Source organism: Trichoderma aggressivum, assembly GCF_033847375.1.
Source record: "Trichoderma aggressivum f. europaeum strain CBS 100526 chromosome Unknown scaffold_027, whole genome shotgun sequence".
Classification (NCBI taxonomy): Eukaryota; Fungi; Ascomycota; class Sordariomycetes; order Hypocreales; family Hypocreaceae; genus Trichoderma; species Trichoderma aggressivum.
In genome coordinates this window covers 247,647-271,125 of record NW_026946393.1, presented here as the reverse complement: position 1 = coordinate 271,125, position 23,479 = coordinate 247,647, and the positions used below count along the sequence as shown (strand labels likewise).

General features: G+C 51.8%; 7 protein-coding genes across 7 annotated transcripts; 2 read left to right on the top strand and 5 right to left on the bottom strand.

Moving 5' to 3' along the window:
- Positions 1 to 1,259: 1,259 nt before the first annotated feature.
- Triagg1_6725 (uncharacterized protein) lies at positions 1,260 to 2,148 on the bottom strand (the record flags this gene model as incomplete). The annotated part of the gene is made up of 2 exons (XM_062901381.1): positions 1,260 to 1,834; positions 2,028 to 2,148. The coding sequence occupies 2 exons, from the start codon at positions 2,146 to 2,148 to the stop codon at positions 1,260 to 1,262; spliced, it is 696 nt and encodes a 231-aa protein (XP_062754341.1).
- Positions 2,149 to 3,436: 1,288 nt separating this feature from the next.
- On the bottom strand, positions 3,437 to 5,383 carry Triagg1_6724 (uncharacterized protein; the record flags this gene model as incomplete). Its single annotated transcript, XM_062901380.1, has 5 exons — positions 3,437 to 4,098; positions 4,155 to 4,197; positions 4,304 to 4,502; positions 4,574 to 4,854; positions 4,913 to 5,383. 5 exons carry the CDS (start codon positions 5,381 to 5,383, stop codon positions 3,437 to 3,439), a joined length of 1,656 nt encoding a protein of 551 aa, XP_062754340.1.
- A 1,576-nt stretch (positions 5,384 to 6,959) lies between these two features.
- On the top strand, positions 6,960 to 9,310 carry Triagg1_6723 (uncharacterized protein; the record flags this gene model as incomplete). The annotated part of the gene is made up of 3 exons (XM_062901379.1): positions 6,960 to 7,258; positions 7,319 to 9,044; positions 9,116 to 9,310. 3 exons carry the CDS (start codon positions 6,960 to 6,962, stop codon positions 9,308 to 9,310), a joined length of 2,220 nt encoding a protein of 739 aa, XP_062754339.1.
- A 579-nt stretch (positions 9,311 to 9,889) lies between these two features.
- Positions 9,890 to 12,912, bottom strand: Triagg1_6722 (uncharacterized protein; the record flags this gene model as incomplete). Its single annotated transcript, XM_062901378.1, has 3 exons — positions 9,890 to 10,852; positions 10,985 to 12,738; positions 12,813 to 12,912. 3 exons carry the CDS (start codon positions 12,910 to 12,912, stop codon positions 9,890 to 9,892), a joined length of 2,817 nt encoding a protein of 938 aa, XP_062754338.1.
- Positions 12,913 to 17,462: 4,550 nt separating this feature from the next.
- On the bottom strand, positions 17,463 to 19,967 carry Triagg1_6721 (uncharacterized protein; the record flags this gene model as incomplete). Its single annotated transcript, XM_062901377.1, has 1 exon — positions 17,463 to 19,967. One exon carries the CDS (start codon positions 19,965 to 19,967, stop codon positions 17,463 to 17,465), a length of 2,505 nt encoding a protein of 834 aa, XP_062754337.1.
- Positions 19,968 to 20,170: 203 nt separating this feature from the next.
- On the top strand, positions 20,171 to 21,034 carry Triagg1_6720 (uncharacterized protein; the record flags this gene model as incomplete). Its single annotated transcript, XM_062901376.1, has 3 exons — positions 20,171 to 20,234; positions 20,300 to 20,644; positions 20,715 to 21,034. 3 exons carry the CDS (start codon positions 20,171 to 20,173, stop codon positions 21,032 to 21,034), a joined length of 729 nt encoding a protein of 242 aa, XP_062754336.1.
- Positions 21,035 to 21,294: 260 nt separating this feature from the next.
- Triagg1_6719 (uncharacterized protein) lies at positions 21,295 to 22,360 on the bottom strand (the record flags this gene model as incomplete). Its single annotated transcript, XM_062901375.1, has 5 exons — positions 21,295 to 21,625; positions 21,686 to 22,073; positions 22,138 to 22,190; positions 22,252 to 22,258; positions 22,330 to 22,360. 5 exons carry the CDS (start codon positions 22,358 to 22,360, stop codon positions 21,295 to 21,297), a joined length of 810 nt encoding a protein of 269 aa, XP_062754335.1.
- Positions 22,361 to 23,479: the final 1,119 nt, after the last annotated feature.

The window sequence follows — 23,479 nt, the reverse complement described above, 5'->3', positions numbered from 1 at the left end:
GGGTACCTGCGCATTTAGCCAACGATATGCTGGCCGTGGGCATTTGCATTTTATCCAACGAGGCGAGAAATTCAAGGGCAAGGGTCTAATGCCTATTTATCTAGGTACATTGGTTTGCTGTGGGCATTCCCCGTATAAACCCCAGCCCGTATTACCTCTAGCAATCTACCTTATGGAGCTCAACATGGTATACCCCGTAAGTCTAAATCCCAGTGTAAGCTACAGTAAGACAACAGAGAGGCCAACCAAAAAGACAATTGGCGGGGATACCGAAAAAAAAACCCAGTCACCTCACCTCGCAACGTAGCCTTTGCAAACAGCAGCTAGCCCATCTTGACCGACGAACAACAAGTCACAAGGCAGGGCTAGTCGGCCTCAATGGGGAAGCTGGCGCCGCGGAGGATGGCGATCCGGCGGGCTCCAAGCAGCTTAGGCCGGTTGGGTGGATTGTCCGAAGTGGTGGCAGCGGGCCGACAAGAAATGGGAGTTTGAAGCGTAGTGGTGATACTGTACAAGTACTATATGTGGGAAGGATTCGAATGGGGCGGGAACGGACAGAGATGCCCATCGGGGAACTCGGGAATAGTTACAGGTAGGTACATGTACAGTAGTCAGGTCACTTGATGGATCATCTGGCCTGGTCTGGCTATTTGCCATGGATGGGATTGCTCAGACCTCAGAAGCACCCGAGACGGATAGATTCAGCCGACAGCCCACGTGGGAATGTTGCATGTTGAAGCCACAAGGTGTACTCGTAAGCAGCCTGCATCTCGGCTGCAGTGGCATAATTCGTTTCGTCCTGCAAACCATTGACCCGACTGGTCTTCCCTATATCATATGCATAAAAGGCGCCATCTTGCCGCGCTGGATATGCCTACATAGGTAGGTCGATAGAGCATGGTTAAAAGGCCACGGCTGCTCACTACTACCTATACCTGGCACATAATACAAAGACTTTGCCTCATCCCATTCGTGTCTATATAGCCTCTGTCTGTCGCCGACATGAGATACGCCTAAAGGTAAAACACCCCGGCCACTGTCCGAGCCAAAAACAAAAAAAGAACAATAAACGCCTTACCGAGAGAAGAGAGAAAAAAAAGAAAGGGAGCAAGCCGTAAGCGACAGCTCATACCTATACACACACAACAGGCCAGGCCAGGCTATGCCATGTCCTACCAAACCATGTCCATGGCTTTTTCCCCTTATCAACTGCCTATACACAGACTTGTACCGAGCCGAGCATAAATCACAATCCCATACTAATGATCTCTGAGCTTCCTTTTGCCCAGCTGCGTCGACGCCGCCCCGGCAGGCTCATCCTCTTCCATTTCCCCGCCGCCATTCTCCGAATACTCGACAATGTCCCATTCGATGCTCGTCTGCCCGTCGCGCGACGTCTTAGTGCCGTAGCTCCTGCGCATGCTTCCCAGCCGCGAGCCCTCAATCAGCCCGTCGAACCACGGCACGCCAAACGACTGCTGGATGGCGGTTCTTCTCGTCGGCACCGCTGGGGCTGCTGCCTCGCTCCTGGGCGGCGACTCTTCGTCTTCGGGAATCAGGCCCATGTCCTCCAAGTCTCGAATGTCTTCCCGAAGCAGGCTCCCCAGGGTGAGGTTGATGAACTCGGCCTCGCTGCGAGGCTGCTCGGACCAATACGACAAGGGCGTCCCGCAGAAGCCGCAAAAGTGCCGTTTGGAGTAGTCCTGGCTCGGGTGCGAGTAGACCTTGCGGATCATGGTGTGCGTTTCATCTGGGAAGAAGGCGTAGGTAGAGCTGTGGTACCATGAGAGCGGCACGCGAATGTACGCTGCTAGAGGTGTTGCGAGAGGAATCTCTGCGCGGTTGCAACCAGGATTGTCAGCTTCGGGGGTTGAAAACAAAGTAAACAAACAAACAAACAACAAACCACCCGGACCATCAATCAATCAATCAATCAACCCCATGCAGCTGCCAATTCATAGCAATTGAAACCCCGTAAAAGCGAATCTTTGAACGAAGCAACCAATTGGACCGGGCCAAATACTTACGATGCTGTGGCTCAGTGTTAAACAGGACCTGAGCGTCCTTGATGCCGTTCTCTGGGATGACGATGATGTAACGATTCCGGCCGCATTGGCACCCGCCCCGCAGTGGCCGCGACCCGCTCATGATGAAGGCTTGCAAACAGAGAGAACAAGTTGCGAATATAGACAGTAAATGAAGCTGAGTAATGAAAAGATGATTGAAGGGTAATTGACCGCCGCTGTTGAGAAGGCGGAGTGAATGCAGTAGCGACCAGGGAAATAAATAATCGCGGGCGAGATGAAAGCAAAAAAACAACAGCAGTCGATGGGATGACGGATGGATGAATGAACTTGAATCGATGGATGCTGTGATTGGGGGGTTTGTTTCAGGCGTCTGTGCGCTAAAAAGCTTGGGTGCAGAAGCTCTGGATGGTGCTGGATCGTTCCACTGCCGGGCCGTTGGGATTTCTAGAACCAGAGAGAGACCAGTTCCAGAGAGGCAATGATTGTCCAGGGCGGTTGAATCCAACGGTTTTTTTTTCTCTTTTACATCAATGGATGGATGCTATACACAACGCACGATACTGAGAGATGGATGGATTCAAGCAGGCAATTGAAGGTTGATGGAGAGATGAAATGATGTCAACTGATCAACGCAGCTCGCAGGAATGTTTCATGCGCACGGTTTGGGAACAGCTGATGGCGGCAACCCGTGGCTCAAAGCTAAAGATCCATTGCAGAAAGCCTCCACCCTACATGTAGCTACTGAAGCCTGATATCAGCCATCTATACTTCAACTAAACACTGGTTGCCACCTGAGAGAAAACAAGCAAATTGCTCACTCATTGTCTGCTCATCTCTTCACAGCTCCAACATGAACTTGCCAGCAACAACATCATCCTCTTCTTGGCTCATCTTCAAACTCAACAACCAAAAAAATAAATATCCGCTCCAGCAAAAAAGCGTAGTCGAGCCGGGAGTCGAACCCGGGTCTGTCGCGCGCTCCGCATCCTCGATTCGAACATGTGAAGCGACTGTACTAACCGTTATACGACTCGACCTTTTCGCGTCGAAGGGCTTTCAGTGTCCAGACTATAAAGCTAGGCGTTGGATAGTCGCAGTTTTGACGATTCACAACAACGTTCCAGGTATATTCAATACTTGAACACACCGGGTGTCGTACAATAACAAGGACCAAGACAAGTTTATGAAAAGGATAAAATGCAGCTCATATTCTTGTCAAAAACTCTAGAAGATCAGTATCCAAACAGCTGAGTTTAGGTAATCTAATCTGCATATACATGTATACAGTGTTTTCCACTCCGGCCGTCAACCAAGACTTCTATCCTCTTAATCCACCGAGATAATAAATCAGACGCTCTACAATCCAAATGAGTCCAAAACCCCTCGCTATTTGCCCATTGCCTCCTCTTTTACTCCTTACGCCCAGTCTTGGCCCATTGCCGCAAGTCATTCTTCTTAATCTTGCCCGTGCTCGTCTTGGGCAGCTCCTTGACCACCTCGACTTCTCTGGGCACCATGAACTTGCTAATGTTGCTCTGGTGCTTGGCCCAGTTGATCACATCTTCGCCGACCAGGCTCTTGCCCTCCTTGACCGTGACGTATGCCTTGGGTCGCTCACCCCAGTGAGAGTCTGGAACCGATACCACGCCGGCCTCGAGAATGTCGGCATGTTCGACCAGCATGCTCTCCAGTGCCACCGAGGAGATGTTTTCACCACCAGAGATGATGATATCCTTGGCACGGTCTAGGATTTGGGCACTTCCATCCGGATGCCATACTGCCAGGTCGCCCGAGTGTAGACCGCCTCCCTCGAAGAGCTTTCGTGTGGCTTCGGGATCTTTGTAGTACTCCTTGGCACAAATGTTTCCGAAAAAGACAATTTCGCCAATCTCTTTGCCGTTCTTGGCCACGTCTACTAGGACTCCGCCGGGCTGATCTTGCTTGACGATCCGGATGGGAAGGCTGGTGATGAAGCCGTGACCCTGGCGAGCCATCTTGGCGTACTTCTCCTGCGGTGGGAGATCATCCCATTCTGGCATGACGTAGCATTTCGTGAGAGGCCCATAGGTCTCTGTCATTCATGTGAGCAAACAGAAGCACCACCGGGTCTGGGGTGTAGAGCCTTACCTGTCATTCCATAAACATGGACGGGAATGAGATTAAGGTTGGTCTACAAACTTCATGTTAGCCACTATTCAATGACTTGCGGATATCTTGGGTATACTTGCCATTTGCTCAAAGAGATGGCCACTTGGCGGGCTGGCTGCAACCGTTACTTTGACTTCGTGGGTGAGTCTTTCGGCCTCCTTTGCCGCTACCAAGAGAGTGTTGACTGTGGGAGCCGCATTGAAGTGAGTAATGCCTTGCTCTTTCAGGAGCTTCCAGATCAGTGGGTAGTCAATCTTTCGCAGGCAGACGTTCAAGCCGCGCACCGCCACCACAGCCCATGGGAAAGTCCATCCAATGGCGTGGAACCTGATGAAGAAATCATCGTCAGCAATCCAGATTCCACGGCGGCAGCATCTACAGCGAGTAGGATTGCTCACATCGGTAGCGTCCACAGGTACTTGCAGCGGCCCTGATTAAGCCCAGACTCAATGATGTTGCCCATGGCGGCAAGATATGAACCTCGGTTGGTGAAGACGACTCCCTTGGGCCGGGATGTGGTGCCAGAGGTAAAGGGAATGGCAATCATGTCATCCTCATTGGTGGCATGCGCATGGAGCCCAGCCCATCCTGCGTTGCCCGTGGCGCGATCATGGTTGAGTCCCTCTAGCACGGCCTCATCAAAAGGCCCGCAGAGCTGGCCTTCTGTGGCGTCGGTATCCTGAACCCGGGATTTTGTCAGTCAGCCTTCAAACGAGATCCCAGGGGAGTAAGCGTACCGAATCAATGATTAAAGGAACCTTTGGATGCTTCTCCTTGAACGAATCCAACAGATGAACAAACTCGTGATCGACAATGATGCTGTCGACCTCTGCAAACTCAAAGATGTAGGCAATGTCGTCCGGCTTCAGCCTGTAGTTGGCGGGCGCAATCACAGCCCCAGCCGCCGGGATGCCGTAGATGGCCTCGAGAAAGGCGGGCGTGTTGGGCGCAAGAATGCCAACGCGCTTGAAGCCGTGCTTTTTCAGATAGTAGGCCAAGCCTCTGGCGCGATCGGCGAATTCCTGGTAGGTGCGGTGCAAGATGGCGCCGTTGGAGGTGATGTGATAGATGGCCTCGGCATTCGGCTCAATGGATGCGGCGCGCTCGAGGAAGAAGGTCGGCGACAGATGATGGATGTGAGGAGGCGGCGTTTGATGGGGGATGAGATGGCCGAGAATGGAGCGGATGCGAGACGGTGGCCCGGACATGATGGCGATGGTGAAGAGAGAGGGAGAGGGAGAGAAACGAGGAGGACAAGCAGGAAGTGCAAAGGAAGAAGAAACCGGTGTACAGCCGTGGCAATTGGGTGGTTTCTTCTTGAAAAAGAAGAGAAGAAATGAAGAGGCAAAAGGGATCCAAGCTCGAGCTTCTTTTAAGACAGTCGCGGCTTGCCCTCGGTTTAAAGCGCGGCTCAGTTTGTGTTGCGATGCGACTCGCGGGACGGCACGGCTAATACATCCATTCAATTGACTAATATCGACGGGCTGGGCTTTGTTCGTGGAGGCGTGGGGGGGAATCTGGGGGCTCCTCCGCATTTTCTCGGCATCTTTGGGCTGGGCTGGTCTACGGAGTACGGAGTGGCGGAACGGAGTACAAGTAGGTGATGGTTAGTGTTGCTGGGGTATTGCGATTCACACACAGGCAAGCCATTGACTGGGGATCTTCTTTCTCCGTACACTTCATTATACATCTACGTTTACTAATATCGTGGAGAATGTACTATGATGGTCGTACCGAGATCATAGAGCACAGGTCAGTACTACGGTAGTACAGTGTCAGTGCACGAGGCATCGGGTTTATAAGACGAGAGAGAATGACGGTGCTAATTGATTATTTGCGTACAGTGGCTTTTTGGGGGTTTTAGCGGCCAATCCTGTGCTGATCTTTTACTGCTTGGATGCAAACGAGCATCCATTACGGATACGCTCCAAGGTATTAATCAATCTTGCTTCCTTTCTTCCTCCCTTGTCCTGAGACATTGTCTCCTGACCAGCAGATTCGAGGATGGAAGATGGCAGAATGAAAGATGGACTGAGCATAAGCTTAGCATCAGCATTACCACAGCAGTAACAGCGCCGCCTGTGCGTAGGTATCGATAAGCCCGATAACAACAAGTGGGGCGCCCTCCCGCTATTGTAAAGTACCGCTTTTGGTGGCGCGCCGGATCTGAGCTTCAAGATTCCCAACTCCAAAATCATCTCAAAGCTTCGTCATCCCGCTCATCTCAGCCACCACTTTGTCTGTCTTGCATTGCATCTCGTCGCGGCATTTGTTGTTCTTCTTCTTCTTTCTAGTTACCTAATCCCGGCATCTTCCCTCTTCGTCTTCCTTCACCGCAGACCCGATGCTTCTGCAGCCCCTCGTTCAACCCTGTCAATCCGCCTTTCAGCCATCGTAACCTTATCTACCAATCCACCGCCCAACTGCTCCGTCTCGACAGCTTCTCCTTACTCGGCCTCGACCTCGACATTTCCCCATTGCATCCCTTTTGCGAGGGCATCTACATTCCGCCAATCTCTACTTGTATACAGCTGGTGCTACTCCGGACATATCGAGTATGTATAGTCCATCTGTGGTACACTTGTGAAACCCCATCGACCCCCTGGGTACCTCAGCCGCTGCTTCATCCCATATAGTAGCTCTCTCCTCCACTCTCCACAATAGCCATCAGTTGATAACCTTATTTTTATACATCTGTTTTTGCTTTGTTTGAATGCGCCCTTCCAAGCCGCCGAAAGCTTACGCCATTGTGCTATTAGGACTCCATTCGTCGTATAGAGGCTCATGGCTTCTCAGCAACCCACCGACACTCCCCCCGCAGCTCGACCAAGCCCAGACAGACTCTCCTCCTACTCACATCAACCGAGTACGACTTCTACAGCCAGTCGTGAAACCCCCAAGAGAGCACATACTTTCCACTCATCGTCTCCTTCCGAGAAACATGGAGATGCCGGAGCCAAGGCCGGGGCTCCCGACACATTTGACACTGCCGAGAATTCCGACAACGATGAGCCTCCTGAGATCACGCGAGCATCCATTGAGCTAGACGATCTTCCGATAGAGTTAATTACTTTGACTGATAGGTGAGGGGATGGATGCTGCGCTCGAGTCAACCCTAGTACCTGTCTGACCGACTTCTGTAGCTTCGTGGAATCACTCTCTGCCAAAGTCCACTCCACTCCGCCAAATATCGCCAAGCTATCCCAGCTTTTTCAAGAATTCTATACTACAGCATCTTCCCATATCGGCACCCATATTAGCGCCCTCGCCTCGCGCCAGAGTCGTGAGATCTTCCAACCTCCGCCACCATCCTCCTCCGTCGCCAGCCGCTTTCGATCAAAAGCAGCCTCGTTGGGCTCAAAAGACAAATCAAAGGCGGAGAATGAACAGCAGATGATTACGCCCGAAGAGCTAGCAAACCGAAAGAAAGCAAGGAAAGCTCTAGAGGCGAAACGAAGTTTGCTCGAGGAGGCTGTTGAGAGGAGGCTATGCGAGGGTATATACGACCGAATTTATCGCCACAGGAGTACGCAGGACGAGGCCCAGGATGCAAAGCTTAGATCCAAGACTGCCGCCTTGTCCCTTGTCGGCATTGGCCCTTCAGATCTTGGGATAGACTTGGGCGAAGTAGAACCGCAAACCGAAAAATCAACGGCCGAGAGGACAGAGGTCATCCGTGGTCAGCTTGAGTCTGCAAGAAAAGACCTGGTTCGAATGGGCGAGTCAAGGTACCCTCTTGGGAAACTAAATCGTCTCAAAGCCGCGCATAAGAGCATCGTCGACACACTTGCTCAGTTTCATCCTTCAGCCTCTGCGGATGAAATCATGCCAATGCTCATTTACACACTCATCACGCTCCCCCCTGAGCATCTCAACGTCATCAGCGACCTCAATTTCATCCAAAGCTTTCGATGGGAGCAAAAGCTGACCGGTGAAGAGGCCTACTGCCTTACAAACCTCGAGGCTGCCATCAGTTTCCTGCAAACGGTTGATCTCGCCACCTTGAGAGCAGACGAGCGCCCATCGGGGCCGGTAAAGACCCCCGGGCAACCTGCAACTCCTCGAGTAGAAACATTCCCGCCAGCATACTCTCATGGACTCACAACGTCACCGCAGAGTACATCTGCAGTCAATACTGAAAATGCTACAGCTCCAAAGCCCGAATCATCACCCAGCCTCAAGCCAGCTTCGACTGTCAAGAACAGGAGACTGAGCGACTTGATCAACACCCCCACCCAGGCATTTGGTGCCGCCAGCGATGCCGTTTTTACCACAGCCGACCAAGGACTCAAAACCATCTCAAACAGCCTGGGAGAGAGTTACAGTTTTCTCCTCGGCAAGCTCAAGGAGCGTCAAGAGGACCCCAAGGAGCCCATTGCCGTTCCAAAGACTCTTGACGATGCTCGCAAGCTCGTGAGCACTCCTCCTCTCGAAGATGAGGACGCTGCCATCTCCCTGGCCGCGACAGACCCGGAGCAAGCCAAACCCCAGAATGGGCGGGATGACCGTGTATTAAGCATAATTGGCGGCCGTCGCGATCATAGCACAGACAGCGCCCGCAGTGGCCGCAGTGGTCGCAGCGCGAGCTCCTCTAAAAAGGTGCTCTTTGCTGCAGAAGACGCAAAGGCCGGCGCCGCCTCTCCCGCACCGGCCCAGCCAGCCATGCTGGACCAAATGCGAAACCTGGGCAACACATTCAACCCCATGGCCCGACTCTCCGGCATCAGCCTAGTCCGAGGCTTCGGTCGAAGTGTATCTACCCCCGTGGTCGCTCCTCCCAAGGACACAAAGGATGCCGCCAAGGATAGCAAAGACTCGAAGGACACAAAGGACGGCGTGAAGCCAACTGATGGAGGAGACTTGGCAACTGTAAGCTTTTCAGCGACCAATTTACCCCCTTGTTTTTTCCACTTGTAATTGCGATGACCACTAACACGAAGTTCAAAAAGGCATTCCCCGACATTGCGGGCATCCTGCCACCAAAAGAAGTTCCCAAAATCAGCCCACCCAATAAACGGTTCATGGAGCTTCAGAATCCGGGCGACTTGAGGCTCAGTGAGGTATTAGATCTGCTAAAAGACTATCGTCGCCTTGCTGGCGCCCTGAAGAGTATGGGCGCCTTTGAGGATAAATAAAAAGGGCATCGTAGAGACGGAATCTTCGTAATCTCATCTTCACCGATTTCCTAAACATTTTTTCGACATCCAGGATAGAGTTTCTTGTCATCTCTTTCTTTGCCTTTAGCTTAATAGTTGCAAGTAGATGCAAAGGTGGCGGAGCATGCGGCTTCATTCATTACACGGCAACACGGATAGAGATCATCAGGTCTTACAAGCGTCAATAACGAAATAATAGACTGACCTTGGCAAAGTCCCATATATTTCTTCTTTGCAATCATAAATACATTATGTCATCCACCGCTGTGACATGAAAGCATTGGGAACCAAATGGCGCTCCAACCGACAAAAGCGACTCCGTGTACAACCCAAGCATGAACAGGTGCAGTAAGCCAACCAATTCCACGAGGGCTTCTGTTGGCGCCACCCATGGCCAGCTCGGGGATTCCATTTGCTCTGCGCAAGCCCTCTGCGGAATCTTCTTCATGTGGAAAATGAAAAAAACAAGCGTAATAAATATATACAGCAGTAACAGAACCGCTCCCGGGCGGTTAAGAAACGAGTTTGATCGAATCCGCCTTATTCCCATGGATTCTTCTAAAAAGCAGAGGATTCTATCCGTCTTGGCTTGTGTGGAAAGTCATTGCTCGACAATTGGTGCAATTCGTCATCTTCCTCTATCGAGGGGTATAAGTGAGCGTCTGCGGGTTCTGGCAGAGCGCCAGTCACATCCACAGACCTGCTCCTCTGGTATGCTTCCACTGATCTTCCCCTTGGTCGCAAGAATGGATCTTGCGGAACGACTGGCCCCGGGTGCAGCAATTGTGTTATTAGGTTGCCGTTGGCTCGGTCACGACTCCTACTACGGCTTCTTCCTGTGGTCGCCTGTCGCTGCAGACCCGAGGTAGCGCCAGTAGATACTGCAGTGTTTGTCCGGGCGAGGGCGGCTTCGGACTCCTCCTGCTCCTTTTTCAAGCGAGCTTCGCTCGGAAGAATGACAGCACGATCGAGACCGTATGGCAGACCACGGTGGCGACCACGGATTTGCATGGCAACGATAATCAGCTTGCCAACAACGGAAAACTGTGAACAGAGAGAGGCATTGACGCCCGGTACGCCGATACTCAGGCCCACGGTTCCGTAGGCACTGACGATCTCAAAAAGAACAGCAAACAGGTCAAACCGACCTCCAACAATCTTGCCGCCTTCGGTGATGGCGAGAAGAAAGAAGCCTAAAAAGACATACCACAAATCGAAAGAAAGCTGACGTCGCAAATGAGTCCCCACATAATCAAGAGCGCTTGCTTCTTCAGCATCGTCGTCGCCCCGGTCACGATACACGCCCAGAGACTTCTCCTCGTAGACGTTTGTTCGCCGGATAGAAATGGCGATGGGGAACACGGATATATACATCATTATCATATATAGAACCGGCATGGCAGGGTGAAGGTCTGACATGCTGACTGCCGAGAAGCCGGCGGTTCGGGTTGAGGCAGCTTGGAACAGGCCAATAACAACGCGGTTCCTAAGCGGGTAAGCAGTGATGGGTTCGGCTCCGAGCTAGAGAATATCGTTAGCATTGGTCGCTTAGAAGTATAAGTGTATATATATATATAAGTGAACACGAAGGCGAATAGAGGCCTTTGGGGAAAGTCAAGGTGAGAGGAAAGGAAAAAAGGAAATGGAACCTACATCTAGAATAATAAAGAATACAAGGTCAATGACGTTGAGCAAGATGAGAATCCAAAACAGCCACCAGTTGGCATTGGATGGAAAGAGCAAAGTAAAGCACCGACGGGGATGGTCAAGCAAAAATCGAAACTCTTCCCAAAGGCCAGTGCCTCGAGGCGTAAGTTTGGAAGCGACCCAGATCATGAAACGTAACATGACGGGGAAACCAGTGTTTCCAATAATGATGAAGAACCACATAGCCATCAAGACCCATTCGGAAGTCGCAAATGAGTTCATGCTGTCCGGAGTCAGGGTGAATCCCACATCCATAAAGGCCATGTTGGACGTCCAAAACGCCCACCATGTCCTGCCAATGTCGTCGGCAGCGAGAATGTTTCCGTAATGCTGGTTGTGGAGAATGTAGGGAAGCAAACAGACGACACCCAAAATATGGTAGATCCAAAAGTAAAATATCAGCACCAAGGCCAAAGTTCTCAACGCCCGGTATTCGATGCCACCGAGCTCCTCTCGCTGTTCCAGGGTCAGGCCAAGGAAGTTTGAGTTACGTCCCATGGTGGGTGTATAACTAAGATAAGGCATGTCATCTACTTTGTCCCGTGTTAAGACAGAGCGAATAGTATCCATTGTTTTGGTTCGTACAGGGCGTGGATGTGGGGTCCTTGACCTATTGTGTCTGGGTTCGTCGTCGTCTTCGTGTAGTTTGTCTTGTGATCTGTTAAAAAAGCGCGGTCTTCGGAACCTTAGGCTATCAACGACATTGCCAGCAGCTGCAGCATCATCTCTGAGCTCGTCCCTCTTATGGTGCTCAGGCTCGGCAATGGTAATGGTTGGCTGTCGGTCGTGGATGCCGCTGGGCTCGTCATTACGAAACTCAATAGTCCTCTGACGAGCAGCTGGTCGATCCTCGTCTTCTTGTTGATCATCTTCTTCAAGACGGCGAGGTCCTAGACCCCTCTCAGTCTCCCGCGGCCCGGGGATGCGAAGAACCTCATTGTCCTGGTTTCGCTGCCTCTCAAGGATTGCAATATGTTCGGCATTGGGGCGTCGTTGAGGAAATTTGGTAGGGTCGCTTTCCAAGCCATCACTCCTCTTAACAGTATCGGCAAATGTGATGGCGGTTGAGAGGTAAGGGGGGTTTTCAGGTTGAGGGCCAGGCGCGGAGCCATTTTCATCCGAAATTGCGTGAGATGTGTCCTTTTGACGGGGTTGATCTAGGGGGTCAATATCGTCAAGATCGACGCTCTTGTGCAAGTCTTCAGACACTGTCGTCGTATCACTTGCGTCGCTTTTCGCAACCGCTTTAGGCTCGGCCTCCTCTATTTTGTCCAGGAGAATGCCATCATTGGTGATTCTGTTTGCCCTCTCACCCCGTGGCAGAACGGTAATGTGTCTCCCATTCACGCCGAGGCCATTTTCGGCCTGGCTCAAATCATTTCGTGCCTTGGATTTAGATTTGCTGAGAGTTCGGCGGCGCAATCGGGCTTCCTGGACCCAGTGCTGAAAACGTTTCTCAAACCAGTAAAGCCTGAGGAACACAACGCATGTATGCAGCGTGATGGGATTTGAGAATAAGGAGAAGGTGTAAATCCATGCCAGCTGAAATCCATTGAGGTTGTTGAGATCAACGGGATTGAGTCCGGCTTGCGTGTTTGCACCACTACCAAACATGAGAGCATCGATAAAATGAAGCTCTCCTTTGCCGCCAGCATAGATGAGAACGGCGGAAAGTAATGTTGCGAAAATAATCCAAAAATCTAAGCCGCGCAGCAATCAGTATGGGAACGCTCTAGGCAATGTCAAGGTGATAAAACAGGTATGAAGTACTCACAGTGGACGGTGATAAAGTTGAAATGTGGTGTTTTTGATACAAAGGCGGGTTTAGCACCCTTAATCTGCGCCGCTATAAAGGCGCGAGTCTCGTCGAACATTTTATCCAAGAGAGGAGCAGAGGCTCCAGATATTGCAAGGGGCAGACGCAGGTGGCTCCAAAAAAGCAAACGAGGTTTTACTCCAGAAGCGTCAGGCGGACGCGACGCCAAGGTTATGAGTTAGTACAGCGAGGTGTGAGCGCAGACGTGATGTCGCTGGCAGGACGAAATTTCTTTTGACAGAAAAAATCTCGATCTGTCGGGCTTCGAATTGTGCTTCTTTAGGCGTGAGTCCAGTCGAAGGACCTCACAATCGACAAAACGCAAAAAGGCATGATCGAGAGCAATGCAAGTGGCGAGATTCGATTATCGTGAGGAGACCATGTCTGGTCAGGGGTGGAAAGCTCGTGGTCCAGGGGAAGCTGACTTTCAGAAGGGCTGGAAGGGAAGCAGAAAGAGTCAAAAAAGAGGAGTGCCGATAGTGGTATGCGGATGCAGGAGTCGACACTATCGCTGAGATGGGTGAAGAAAAGCGACAGAGGATAGCGCGTGCTGATTGACACTTTACGAGCCAGTAGCGGGAGGGGAGCAAGGAGGCCTGGACCTGATATCGAGCTTATCAGGAGTGCAGGTTACAGCGCTGACTGAATTATGCAAGGTTGCCGTGGTTTGTGGCAGCCAAAGAAGAAGAAAAGACAAGGATGGCGCTGATACTGCTGGAGAGATTGGCGAGGAGGAAGATCGTAATTGGCGAGTCCTCTTGCGCATTGGCCGGGCGTGCCTGCAAGCTGTCGACTGGTTTGCAGACGCTTTGATCAATGGCGCAAGTTGAAATTGGAGGGGTTGTCGTCAAGGCGCAATTGCAGATAGCTGAGCAGATCCGGGCTCATAAAAAGACGGTGAAGCAATATGAGAGAAAAAAAAAAAAGAAAAAAAAGACAGAACGGTGGCGTAAAAGGATTGCTGTAAACGTCGGCACCAAAGCAGGGTTCCGGGATCCCCTTCTCGTTGTCGTGGCCCGTGGGCTGATGTGATGCGCGCAGGCCCGTGGTTGCAAGGCACCCTCTCGCTGGACTGCGTGTGGCCCTCGAACAGCCGGACTTGTGGTACTTGTAGTGTCACCACCCGAACATGCAGCGTGGACGGAGCTCAGATATCATGCAGGGTTACGGTGCAAGCAACGGCCAATGCAATTCTCCCGGCCTCGTTGAGTCCCGCGGCTGCGGCAAGATGCCAAGCCCCTTTGGCGGCGATTGGTGGCACGGAGGACGGAGGGCCAAGAATGGAGCACAGCCAGACGGAGCGAGACGCGCCACCGTCTACGAGGGTCGAGATCGTTCCGTTTCGAGGCGCTGTTTCTGCAGTGTTTCGGCGGGATAGCTGGGGAGATGAAGGAGGAGAGATTGGGAGAGATTGGGAGAGAAACGGGGGATTGAAGTCAAAGCCTCTCTCCAGGAAAGGGAAGGGGGGGCAAGAGAAAATCGACGACGTGCGCCTCGTGCGACTTGTTGCTGCCGACTTTTCAGCGTCTTCCGTTCCTTCTCTCAGTCAAACGGCCTATTCCGGGAGAGGCTTAGCAGAAAGCTTAGCCCAGGCCTTTCTCTGACCCAGAACGCTAGAACGAGGCCCCGCGTACGTCAGTGCATGGAGCACTGGGTAGCCGCTGCTAAGAGGAGGCTGGATGAGTGCTGCGGAATGCCGCCAAAGGGGCTGGTACCTCGATAACAGAAGTACTCGTATCGTACGTACTCCACGCTTTCCATCTTGATGGACAAGTACGGAGGACGGAGCTGCTGCCCTCTCTCAGCTCATGCTCCGCCTGTTGACCGAGTTGCCGGGCAAGGTACCTCCTATTACCTGGGCCGTGCCCTTGTTAGCAGGTACCTATTCACCTGTGCTCTGGGCTATGTAAATCTACAGCACATTCAGTACCTGTACTGTTTGACAAGAAAATCATCAATCTGGTCCAATTGATGAATCAGTTATACGCATTGCCTCCCAATGGCCGTCTGCTGATACCACCGCTAGCCTTGATGGCAATTGGACATTTGATCAGCCAACGCATACTCCAGCTCCTCGGAATGCCCCCCCCTAGAAACATCAGCAAGGTCAGCCAACGCCGAACAGCGAATCCTCCCGCCAAAACGGAGTTTGACTCGTTCGCAGCGACTCTCCCCGGGCGACCAATAAATGCCCCGTAGCGCCCGACGGCCAGGCCGCAAAGCCGGGGTACAGAAGGAGAAAAAACGCCTGAAATGAACATCCATGAAACATCAGCACTGCTGTGATCATTTAGGGTCATAATATGCAGTGAAAATCCATTACAGAATCAACAACCCATTGCTACCACTATTTGCTTCCCTGCATACAAAAAGAAGAAGCCCCAAAAACACGCTCAACCAAATAGTCTAAGCCCGTTGTGAGGATATTCCCATCATCTGCCTCTGCTAACACCCGATACACATACAAAACGGGCAGCGTTGGGCAGCATCTAAGACGCCGGCAATGATGTCACTTTGCTCCTCGTCCTTGGGATTCTATTCTCATGCACCGCCGCCGATCCCCCAAAATCAAAAAGCTGGGCGAGCATGTCATTTGCGGCACTTTTATTCAACTTTTTTCCTCTTCCATTGGCCTCTTTCGTTGTCCCTCCCCCGGCCGGATGCAACCTCCGATTCATGCGCCGTGCTCTGCAACACAACTAGAGACAAAACAAGTGACCCCCCCAGTTTGTCCAAGATAACGCAACGCACGGCATCAGAATGCAAACGCCAGATTCATTAGCACTGCCCTCTGTGCGCCCCCGGCGTTACACCAAGACAATGGCATTTCCCATTCAATTCGACCCGGCCGAGTTCTAGAACGGAATCAGCATCCCGTAGCGTTTTGTGCAACCCCCCACGAGACAACATACCGGCCACCAACACTCATGTTGCACCAAACCTACATGTATATCGTTGCAAAGGCTTGCACAGCACATGCATGTCTTACAGCTATTCCGGAGCACGCACACAGACCATGCATCTGTTGTCCATCATGTGCATCCGAAATGCACACGTCCTTCATTCCAATCCCATGACATCCGATGATGCATCCGAAAATCGGGATTTGAATCTGGCCCATGTCCCCCAAGGAAACGCCAAGCCCAACAATTCTCCGGGGTACTCGATATGGCTTGTTCATTCTGATATAGCCACGTGCAACTGGAGTGATGGATGGATATGGTGATATGCCGAGAGAGCTTTCGTGGCCTGATTCTGACGAAAGAGTCTAACAAAAGACGTGAAGGGAAGAGACTCCTAGTGAATCTACCATGCTTTCCATAATGGCGAAATCCATATAGCTCACCTTCCATTTTACTACATGCAAGGCGGCGGCCGAATTCTCCCAGATGGGGTTCTCTTATACGCATCTGCCACATAATGAGGAACAAGCCTCTTGCTGCCCAACCCGAATACCGACAGCAAGCGTATACTGGCTGGCAGCTACATCAATCGAGAAGCAACAAACTGATGGCGTATAACGATTCGCTGAGGAGCTGACCATAAGCACCTACGCTTGACATGACTTGTTACGCTCCCGTCACTCACGAGATAAACACACAAGCTACATGTGTAAACAGAAAACAAGGCATGCAAGAAATATATCAAAAAGCCGCAGTCCACCACCGCAGGGCTACTGTACGGCGCCATTACCAACCAAACCACCCCGGTTGTAGGAAATCCTATATTCTTAGCGCGACCATCTGCATGAGAGTCAATTCATCTATATCCATCATCAACCCAAATCTCGATTGCAATACAACATCGTCAAAGCCGGGATGCTAGACTCCACAGGGATCATGTAAGACGACCTCACCAATACGCCCAACTCCTCACCGTCAGTCATCATCTCCATTCTCCTCTCAAAGCAACGCCTCATGAACAACCTCTCCACATACCACACACAGGCAAGACAATCCATCACTTCTCTCATCACAACTCGCGCTGCTAGACGCCCGCCTCCTTCGTGATATGCAGCCCATCGTGAGGAGGCGTATGTAGTGGCCCATCCTCGCATCCGCAGCCAATGAAACAACCCTGTGCCTCTACTTGGGCTCCTGGATGCAACTCACCAGGTGAGATTTGGGCACCCAGCATCGAACTTCCTCTGCACATTGCTGACCCAATGCCTTTCCATTCGCCATATGCAAGTCCCCCTCCATGCCAATCAACATACGATGGCTGTCACGAGACGCTCACACAAAAAGGCTACTACCTAGTCGTGCATGCGGTTTAATACGAGCAAAGTCTGTTGGGGGAAATAAGAATGGCAATAATATTGTATGAGTATGACCTATGCTTTAATAGTGTATCACTCCGTGCATCCGTTGCGGGAGGTAGAATCTTAACCACCGTTGATGAAAAAAAAATCCGAGATCAACGCCGTTCACCAAGAAGGCTGCTTTTTCAGCAACACCTTCATATATGTCATAACACCTCGCATCAAATCAAACCTTGGTTAGTAGTATCTGATCATCCAATCTGTTTAGTTGTGAATAACGAATAATTATGAAAAGAGAAAAAAGGGGAAGGGGGAAGAGGAAGAAGCCTATCACCAAGGTCAAAGATCTAACCCAAGGCGACTCGCCTGGCATTTTCTCGTCCAATCTTCTTGAAGAATGCGCTGCTCTCTTTCTTCCCCTTTCCTTTCTTGAAAGCACCATTCATCTTCTTATTCTGCTCAATGTAAGCCATGTCTTGTCCGCCACTGAGCTCGCCCAGTGTGCCGGCTGTTCGGCGGGCAGCTCCCTTCTTCTTCTTTCGGCCCATTGTACCACTGTGAAACAGATCATCCGTGATGTCTTCGTCATCCATCGTCTCATTCTCGACCAGTACCTTTTGTAGCAGCTCGCGACGCTCAGTCGCCGTTGCAAACGCCAGCCCGGGCGTCTTCTCAATGTTCGCCAGCTGCGTAATCACTTTGAAAGCGTAGCCCTGATCAACCAAAAAGGCCTGTCGCTTCGAGGAAAAGTACATTTCCTGCGTATCTTTAGAGACGAGAGAGTAGAAGAACGCATTGAAACCCTCGTCATTTCTTCGCTTGGCTCGAAGGATACGACCGAGTCTCTGGGCCTCTTGACGTCGAGAACCGTAATGCGACGAGATTTGAATCAGACATGTGGCCTCCGGCAGGTCCAGAGATGTGTCTCCAATCTTTGAGAGGAATAGCGTATTGACTTGCGGGTTGTGCTGAAAATTCTCCAACACTTGTAGACGTTCTGCCTGGCCAGTACCGCCGTAGATGAAGGCCTTGCCCAACTTTAACGCGTATGCTTTCAACGCGTATACGTTATCCGAGAAGACAATGATCTTGTCGCCTCTGGATTCGTGGTAATTGATCAGGTACTGGCAGGCCTGGAACTTGCGCGGGTTCATGATGTAGAGCAGGTTCTTCTTGCGCGATGGCGCCCGAAGATACTCGTCATAGAACTCGGTAGGCATGGGACACCAAACTTCGGCGCATTGCACTCGAGCAATGTGACCCTGCTTGGATAGCTCCATCCAGTTGGCCTCGAACAGTTTTGGCCCAATGAGGAAATTGAGATCAGAGATTTTGTCGTCCTCTCGGAGCAATGTGGCCGTCAATCCCAGCTTAGAGTGTGTCTTGATGGAAGATGTGACTTTTCGGAAGATGTTGGCGGGCACGACGTGCACCTCGTCCAGAAGCATCAAGCCCCATTCTCGCCCAGTAAGGAATCTCATCATTTTCTCAGCATCATACGATCGAGCTCTGGACTGAGTAACCATGGAATAGGTTGTGACGATGATGCCGGTGCTTCCCGTGAAGACGCTGTTTTTGGAGTCCGACGTAAAGGCGACAATATCGTCTGGATTAATATTGGACCACTTCAAAAACTCGTTTCGCCATTGCACCACGGACATGGAACTTGTGCATAGCACAATGACACCCTTCTTGATAGTGCACGCTGCGGTAATGCCAACCAGCGTCTTTCCAGCTCCGCAGGGCAAGACGATCAAGCCACTCTTGGCACGGCCGTTACCAAACATTTTGCTCAGGCTCTTTTCCTGGTACGGTCGGATCTGGGTGCCCGGCTTGAGATCGATATCCAGCGTCGCGTTGACTTCATCTCGTCGGAAGTCGTACTCTTCGAGGACCGGGAACCCCAGGTTGAGACATTCCTTCTGGACCGTCTCGACATCTTTATCGGCAATCTCAAACGAGTGCGTCACCTCCTGGTCGTCATCATCTTCCTCGCCCAGTCGAGCGAGCACGTCGCCTCCCTGCATGGCCGGTTGGCCATCTTGCGCTTGCTCGCCGTTTGCCGGCTGCAAACCGTTCGCCTGTTTGGCACCTGCAGCATTCTTCGTACCAGGAATGACGAGGTTGCCCAGCTTGGGCGCGGCGGATGTCGTGATTTCTGCCGTTCCTTGCACGCGGAGAGGGCCAATCCTGGGGTTCTTGAGTAGCATCTGCAGCATGTTGGGATCTGGACTCTCGACGTAGTACTTGGTATTCTTCAGGACGAGCTTGACCTTTCCGTAGCTCTGGGTGCAGCTCTCGATAAAGGATCGGATCTCGTCCGGCAGAGGCGTCTTGAGAAAGCGATCGAGGGTATTTATAATGTCATGAGGCGACAAGCCAACGGAGACCGCGGCGTAGAGACTATGCGTTGTGAGGGCATATTCATGCATAAACGTCGGGCGCGACAAGGGCTCGGCAATGGTAATGAGGAAGTCTTGGGCCTGCTCCGCCAGTGGATTGAAGCTCTCGAGGATGATCCTGCCCTTCTGAGGGTCAATCCAAAGCGGCCGGTTCTGATGATCTTTCTTGAGATCGAGGTACGAGAAATCATTGCTACCAAAGATGTGCGGGAGAGGCTCCCGGATGTGATGCTTCTTCTGGTACCGCCCCAGCGAGAAGCGATCTATATTCTTGTCGATGTCCTGCTCCAGCTCCTCGTCCAGCGGCGCATCATCCTCCTCCACCACCTCATCGCCACTATCGATGCTGCGGGGAGTCGTGCCTCCAGGCGTCGACATGCGCGAGGACCGGCCAGCCTTGAGTCCTCCCTGCACAGCGCTGCCGCCTGCCTTTCTCTTGATAGGAGGCATCGTGATTCTGATTCTGCTTCTGCTACGAAAGAGAGAGATTGCGAGACGCAATCGCCGGCTTGATGGGGAGACGAGCGCGTCACCGCCGTGTATAGGAGGAGAGGTGGCGAGCAAGCAAGCCGACAACTGGGGAGAAGAAGAAAGAAAGATTAATCAGAGTTCACGGTCATGCTCGACGGATAGATGACCATCAACGCAGGCAGATGCTGACTAACAACTCAAAGACGCGCCACCATGAGGAAGAACTGTTCAGGCGGCTCCGACCAAGTAAATTGGCGGAAGACAGCCCAGCCCAGGGGGGCCAGTGCACTAAAAGGCACCCCCACCAATAGCAGCTGCAGAGGGCGGCGTCTGGGAAGACAAAACCCAAGAGACCAAGAGATTCTGCAGCAGCTCCAGAACTATCACCACATTCGCTACCAAGGACGAGAAAAAAGAAGATCCCTCTATCTTGCTCATCTCTGCTTCTTCTCATCCTGCGTCATTGCATATCCTCAAGCCCAAAAGCCACGAATCCAGCATCATCAACATCTCCAACCCCTACCCAAAGACTCAACTCACCATGTGGTACGCACGAAACGAACCACCAGCAAATCCAACATCAAGCAAACCAGCTAACGAAAACCCTCCCAGCAAACACATTCTCAACGCCCAAGTCGCCATCCGCTCACCATGCTGTACGCCCGCCCTAAACAAACACCCATCCCCTCTTCCCACCAACTAACATCAAACTCCCCCCCAAAAAAGGCCGGAAATGGTTCGACTGCGCCGAATGCCACTCCGAACAAGAAACCCACCCCCTCAAACAAAGCATGGAAATGACTTTTGCCTGCAAAAAGTGCAAAAAGGTCTTCCGCAAGGACGCCGAGGAATTCGACGAGAGCGACGAGTACTGCCCGCACTGCGACAACCACTACGTCCTCGAGGCAAAGACCCCCAAGGCCGCCCTCACCATCGAGGGCGACGACGTCCGCATGGACAACAGGCTGCTCAAGGACGAGAGGGTCCGGCAGGGGGGCCGGAGGACCATCTTCGACCCGACCCCAGAGGCTGACAAGCTCGGCTAAGCAACCTGTTCCCAAGGGGGAGGGGAGCATGGGGTTGTATATATTACTATTCATATCGTCGTTGTTTGGAAAGCTCCTGTATCGGCGTTCCACGGCATCACATTAATTGGAGTTTCTTTTCTTTTTTTCTTTTTTCTTTTCATCAACCGAGGTGGCGATTTTATCATGGCGTCCCTCTTTTAAATCTTGCATATCATGTTGATACAATAGCATCTGCGCTCTAAGTTTGCGTTCCAATAAATACCATTTCCATTGATTCTCTATTCAGCAGCAGAGTCATCGCCGCTCCTCGTCAGGATGGCAGCGCTTCCGGTGCCCGGTGTTCGTCCCGTCTTCTTCTTGGCAGCCTCCTCCTGCTTCTCCTGCTCAATCTCCTTGACGTAGCCCTCAATCTCGTCCGTCGGCAGCAACTCCATGTGCGCACCAGGGGCCATGAGCGCAATCTCAATGTTCTTCGCGCCAGTCTGCACCACCTCAAGGAGGGACTTTATCGCTAGTCGAATGGTGGTCTCCCGGTCCATGTCCTCCTTGTAGTTTCGCTCCAGGAACTCTCGAACCGTCTTGCTGGAACGGCCAATAGCGTTCGCCTTCCTGCATTGGTCAAGAGTATCAGCCATCATGCACTCGATGAAACGCATACGAGAACCTTACCAGGCCGAGTAGATACCAGAGGGCTCTGTCTGATACAATCTGGGCACCTCGCTTCCATTGTCAAACCCAACCACCAAGGTGCTGATACCAAACGGTCGGACACCTCCAGCCTGTGTGTAGCGCTGCTGCACGCCGGCAACGTATTTTGTAATGTACTCGATCGTGACGGGGTCCTCCACCGACAGCCGGTGGGATTGGGCTTCTAACCGTGCCTTGTCGACGAGGATTCGGGCATCTGCGTTCAGGCCGGCAAAGGCCAGGGCGACGTGGTGGTCCAGCACCTGGATCTTGGAGGGCGTAATTCTTGTGTCCTGCAGCTTCATCGCAGACCTCTTCTCACATCCCAGCACCACGACTTCCTTGCCTTTGACGCCGACAGCGCATGTTCCTATCCCGAGAAAGTGTCAGTCAAGGTGGGGGCAGACAGCTTTCTGGATTCGTCCAAAACGGACCTCTCTTCACAGCTTCGCCGGCATATTCAACCTGGAAAACGTGTCCGTCGGGGCTGGGCTAAACGTCAGATGGGCGAGATCGCGATAGTAGACACGGCTGCAACGGGCACAAACCTGAAGACTAGAAACACACAGCAAATGTCAGCACACTGAGGATATCGACACTCAGCCAGCGAATGCGTAATAACTTACCGGACAGAGCTCTGTCGTAACCAGACGCCATGGCCGCTGATTATTTGCAAAGGGAAAAGAAAAAGTCACGCAATGATGATTGTTCGAGGCCACCCGAGTGCAGTGCTGGCGGGCAATGCTGTGGTCAAGAGGAGGTTGTTTGTTTCTGGCGCCTTGACGTTCGATAACTGGGGGGGGTCGATATGCTGGTTCTAGCGGAGCTTCGTCAGAGTGGCAGCCTACCTTGCCTGTGGCGGTACTTGGGAAAGGCTGGAGCTGGGCTGGAGCTTCCCTGTGGCAGCCGCGCTGGGGGAACGGAGAAACGTGATGGCGGGGTCCGCACCCAAGGTACGTACTCCATGTTCCAAAGAGCGTGGTCACATGACATGGATGGAGAGCGAAGTACTTTGTACCTTGGAGCGCCTCGACTTACACGCGCATCAGGACATGTGAAGGGAGTTGAACCGGCAACAAGACTCAATCTGATGTATAGGTACTTATAAAGAAGAATACGACCAAATCCATCATTTCGAAACTACAACAGCGAACAATTAAACATGGTGAAAATCCCTCTTCTTCACAACAGTCATTTCCAACACCATAACCCCCTACCATTGCATCTCTCCATCTTCCCTCAATACCAATCAAACATCAAACGAAACCGATTCGCAAGACCGCAAAACCACGACATTCAATCACACACCTTCAAACCCCCCGCTTACACCAGTCCTTGCCTCATTCCATCAAGACGAGCACCATGCAGTTCGTATTCGATGCGAGTAATACCGATGCACCCCTTGCTCGCCTATTAGATCCCTCAAAAACTACAGTATCAACATCATCCCACACACTGTCCATCTCCCAGCAACGCCCACCCGATAATCTCGTTACCCCACACTGTATCTTCAACAAACTGCTATTCTTAGCCACCAACATCACAGGCATGACCAATACTCGTGCATATTCCCCAAAATAGAAGTTTGGGGCCAAGTATACTATTCAAACTATAGAAAGTTGCTGCAATCTTCCTTTTTCTTCTCCTTCTCCCTTAAAAAAAAACTTCCCTTTCCTGAAGGAGGTGAGATAATTCCCCCGCTTGATTTTCCCTTCTTCGCTGTCTGTCCTTCCAAAACTGGCAGTCCAGCTGCCCTCCCTTATATGAAACATCTCT